This window comes from Penaeus vannamei, chromosome 16 (genome assembly GCF_042767895.1).
Source record: "Penaeus vannamei isolate JL-2024 chromosome 16, ASM4276789v1, whole genome shotgun sequence".
NCBI lineage: Eukaryota > Metazoa > Arthropoda > Malacostraca > Decapoda > Penaeidae > Penaeus > Penaeus vannamei.
In genome coordinates, this window is record NC_091564.1 from 23,494,882 (window position 1) to 23,499,881 (window position 5,000).

A 5,000-nucleotide genomic window follows, 5' to 3' on the forward strand; every position below is an offset into this window, starting at 1 on the left:
TAACCTGAGGTGCATTCTATGAAAGATGGAATAATGCAATACCGCATTTTTTATCATGAACATTATAACCTCTCCGATCGGGATTCGATCCCTCGCCGCCAATGCACGTGAATGCAAGACGGCCGCTCTACCACTCGTACAACGACCCACTAAAAGGAGTGAGCAACTAGGCGCTTACTAGCATCCATAGACATTACCTACCTACTCATACATGAGTAAGGATAGCGAAGTTTCACACTCACTCCCCGTGGGCACTCGGTATTTATGGACAGAGCAGGACAAATCACAAATCAGATAACCTGAGGTGCATTCTATGAAAGATGGAATAATGCAATACCGCATTTTTTATCATGAACATTATAACCTCTCCGATCGGGTGTGTGTGTGTGTGTGTGTATAAATAAATATATATATATCTATATCTATATCTATCTATCTATATATATATACATCTCTCTCTCTCTCTATCTATCTATCTCTCTATCTCTCTCTGTCTCTGTCTCTGTCTGTCTCTCTTTCTCTCTCTCTCTCTCTCTCTCGCTCGCTCTCTCTCTCTCTCTCTCTCTCTCTCTCTATATATATATATATATATAATATATACATATATATATATATATTGTAGTGTGATCCATCTAACGCAGGGGTCCCGTCCCAGTTCATCAAGTCACTCTTTTTGAATTCTGACTTCCCTTGATGCTGGCGGGGGGTACAGGGGCAAATAGACCTGGTTAACCCCTGTCAATTCAATCCCCTTACGTGGTAGCATGGGGGGAGGCTGAATCATGAATAGGGGTGTTCCAGTGTGAATACTACTTTCTGACGTTCAGCCTAACCATGTGATGAAATACATACTAAAAAGTAATCTAAGAAAATTTAAAAGTAAAAGAATATGTGCTAAAGGCACCTAAAATTACTAACTGTCGTATGCAAAAACTAAAAGAAAAGACTTCCAGAGTGGAGAGCCTGGCTGGAGGCCTGACCATAAAACAGAGACATAACCAGCAAGTCTGGCGTCATAGCTGAAGGCTTAAAACACCTTAAAACTTAAAGGAAAAAAACGACAGTATAAAACCCGAGTCTGGTGACACCGAAACAGGAAAACTAAAACTAAAAGATCACTCAGACTTCCTACATTGAAATGTTAAAAGCTACAAATAAAACAAAGAGAAAAAAAAACAGCCAAGTTCATTTAAAAACAAATAAATAAATAAAAGGATGTTCAAATCATTCAATAAAAATGTTCTTAGGATCACATCCAGCTCCTATGCAAGAATATTAGGATCTCAGTACTTAACTTATTATCTTCCGTGATCGTCTCTGTGTTCAGTTTTATAAATATGGCGACACTGCCGGTGGTTCAAAGCTTCGGAGGGTAACGAAACACATTCGTTGACGTTTCGACTCGTACTGTTTATTGTTTACTTTTTCAATGCCCCGGTGACGTCAGAGACCAAATACTTTTACAAAATACAGTCTTGCACAATCTAAAGGAGAAACTAAAATAAAACAATAAAAGTAAATAAAATCGAGAAAAATAACCAAAAAACCGAGGTGAGACACAACAAACAATCCTCCAACACGGCAGTCAGAGTGGGAGAGCAGAGAGGACGAGATGCAGCATCCAAGACCACCTTACAGAATTCCTCCCCCGCTCTGGGTCGAAGCAAACAGCGGAGACCTGGAAGATAAAAGCAAGCCTGAGTCCTGACAAACACAAAGGAGCGGACATAAGTTTGACAGGTGATCATACGAGAACAGTAATATTAAATAAAAATCCCATCACCAAAAAACAAAAATCAGGAGCATCTGGTAACATCTGGTTGCATCTGGTCTCAATACTCCCAGGACATGACGTGGTGCAGTGGAACCAACAGATGAATAGCAATCTCTACTGCAGTGTGGCACACAGCCAAGGGCGCACTGACAGTAGAGTCCCTACAGTAGGCTAACAGCAGCACTTGAACCAGCGTGGCACACGGCCAAGGCGCACTGAGTCCAAGCTCCCTAACACACAGCTAACAGCCTTGCTTGATCCAGTGTGGTACACAGCCAAGGGCGCACTGGAACCAAGCTCCCTAGGTAGTTGAGCTAACGGCAATCCTTGGTCGGCATGGCACAAAGCCTGATCGTACCAATCCAAGGTCCCTACAGCACACAGCTAACAGCAATCCTTGATTGGCATGGCACAAAGCCTGGTCGTACCAATTCAAGGTCCCTAGCACACAGGTAACAGCAACCCTTGATCCAGCATGGCACATAGCCTGGGCGTACTGGACCAAGGTCCCTAGCGCATTAAAGTAACAGCAACCCTTGATCCAGCATGGCACATAGCCTGGGCGTACTGGACCAAGGTCCCTAGTGCATCGAAGTAACATCAATCCTTGATCTAGCATGGAACATAGCCTGGGCGTACTAGACCAAGGTCCCTAGCGCATCAAAGTAACAGCAACCCTTGATCCAGCATGGCACATAGCCTGGGCGTACTGGACCAAGGTCCCTAGTGCTTTGAAGTAACAGCAATCCTTGATCCAGCATGGCACATAGCCTGGGCGTACTGGACCAAGGTCCCTAGTGCATCGAAGTAACAGCAATCCTTGATCCAGCATGGCACATAGCCTGGGCGTACTGGACCAAGGTCCCTAGTGCATTAAAGTAATAGCAATCCTTGATCCAGCATGGCACATAGCCTGGGCATACTGGACCAAGGTCTCTAGCGCATGCGTATTGTTTGACGGGTTGCTTGCGGGAGATGCCACTGGTGGGTACATACAGGTGTTGCTTGCCCTGTATCAATCCTGTGCTGAATGCCTGGTATGTGGCCCACAGCATCCTCACCGCCATTAAAAAGGGTACTGTAACTACCCAGAAGTCTCAGCAACTCCCAGCGTTGATCTTCTCCTAAGTGATCCAGATCAGGCATCTGGTATTCAGTCTCCGAGGCCAATGGGTAATCTGGGATATTAGCAGCTTCGATTCTGGCAAGGGCTTGTGATGGCGGAAGATCATCAGCAACATCAGTGGCAGTGCGGCCATAACCAAAATCCTCTATCCCAAAGGTTCTGTCAAACTGGTCTTCCTCCCACTGGAAATCCTCATCTTCCCTTTTGTCTTCACTCAAATCTGGACAAGCAGAGTTGCAGGCATTGTAGTCGGAAGTCTCAGAGGCTGAGGTTTCTGCCGTAAAAACAGCCTCAACAGCAGATACCATCCCTAAACAGGTCCCCTGTGTTAATCGAATTGGCCTTGTTGTGCTGTTGACTGCCCACACAGGGCATCGCCGTCTAGAAAAAGTACTCAGCACAAACGGTGATATGCACACAGCTGTTACTTGCGGTGTAAACAAAACATCCCCATCATCAGAGCAAGACCTTGCCACTACACCCTCCAAGAAACGCCCACTGTGTGGTGGAAGCTCTGTGGTTCTGTAAAGGTGCACAGCAGAAGAGATGTCGGGTGGTGACAAGCGAGACAGGGAAAAGCGGCTCTCTTCAGCATTCTCTGGAACTTCTTGTGTGGTCACTCTCACTACACTCAGCTGCAGGGATTGGACATCAGTATAATTCACATGAAACTCCTGGCCTTCTAAAGTAAGACAGGAGCTGTCATTCTGGGACCTTGAGGACAGGCTAAAGGTGGTTCTTCTCAAAAAGTCCATCCCCAGGAGTATGTCTCCACGAAATCTTACATCACACACAGTGACCATATGGTGCATTTCAAGGTCTGAGTTTAGGCAGAAAACAAGGGTTACTTCACTCAGGGTGTTGATGGGTCGACCAGACACGCCTCGCAGAATACTGAAAGTCTTCCTCCGACGTAGGTGGTTATGAGGATCAATCCACTTGAGAGCTTGGGGTTTAATAATTGTTGCTTCGGATCCTGTATCAATAAAGCAGCGGACTGAAGAACCACTGACATTGAGTTCCGCAACTGGCCGTCCGGTAGGCCCTGTCACTGCCATTCCCTTCTTGAGAGGTAACGTCTCCACGTGAGGTGCTCCTTGGATCGAACCTGCCAGCAGTTCCTGGAGTTTGGTCACCCTGGTGCTCGAGAAGGGGACAATCTCTCACCAAATGTCCTGGACCTCTGCAATGGTAGCATCGTCGTCGTGGAGACTGTGGATCTAGGATCTCAGCCCTGGCTCTGCACTCAGATGTCCTTACCCGATGATGCTCACACCACCTCTCCCTGACAGGTGATCGATGACAAGGTGGACTGGAACACTCAGCAGCTACCGGCATAGCATACAAATCCCGACCCCGTGGAGAGCGATTAGGGTGGTAGGGATTTTCCTCTGCTGGTGAAGTATCACTATGCCTTATGCCATTGCGTGAATTCCAGATGCGCTGTGCTGTTTCGGCTATCTGGGTTGGGCTACCATCTTCTTTAACAGAGAGGAAGTCTTGGAGCCATGCAGGGATACCACTAAGGAAGACCCTCTTCACTAGTTCAGATGGATCACCAATGGCCTCGCGGTGATCCCTGTATCCCTGGTAGACGTGCCCTTCCAACTGCAAAAAGAAGTCCATTGGTGCCTGGCTTGGTGTCATCCGGATGTCGTATAGAACCTTGTAGAAGTCCGAGGAGGTGTAGGTACCTCGGAACTTACTACGGAGAGCCGCCTTGAACGTGTCCCATTCTGTGATTGAGTCGAAGAGAGGGGAATTAATGATTAGCTTGGCTGGACCTCTGCAGTTTGCCCGCGCTGCCTGAATGAACATCTCTGATGTGGCTGGCTTCACAATGTTCTCAATTGCTTGGTTCTTTTTGAGCGGCTGTGAGGCAGAAGTATCCCCCTTGAAGTGCGGGACAGTTTCCTTCGTGAACACATAGGAAAATGGTGTGCCAGACAACTGAGACGAAGGATGTGCTGACTAGGGACGCTGAGGCGAAGACCTAGGCCGGAACTGCTGCAGCAGGGATGTTTGTGGTTCATACATGTGTTGACGTTCAGGATACAGCTGCTGCTCTGGTATTAGAGTGTGGGGGCGGCTCCGAGGAAG

General features: G+C 47.1%; 1 protein-coding gene across 1 annotated transcript in view; it reads right to left on the reverse strand.

Moving 5' to 3' along the window:
- Positions 1–4,871: 4,871 nt before the first annotated feature.
- The window catches only part of LOC138864446 (arginine and glutamate-rich protein 1-like), an 888-nt gene continuing 759 nt past the window's right edge, over positions 4,872–5,000 (reverse strand). Inside the window, exon 1 of the mRNA XM_070131565.1 lies at positions 4,872–5,000. This exon is cut by the window's right edge and continues 759 nt beyond it. Within this exon, the coding sequence (XP_069987666.1) occupies positions 4,872–5,000 (129 nt within the window).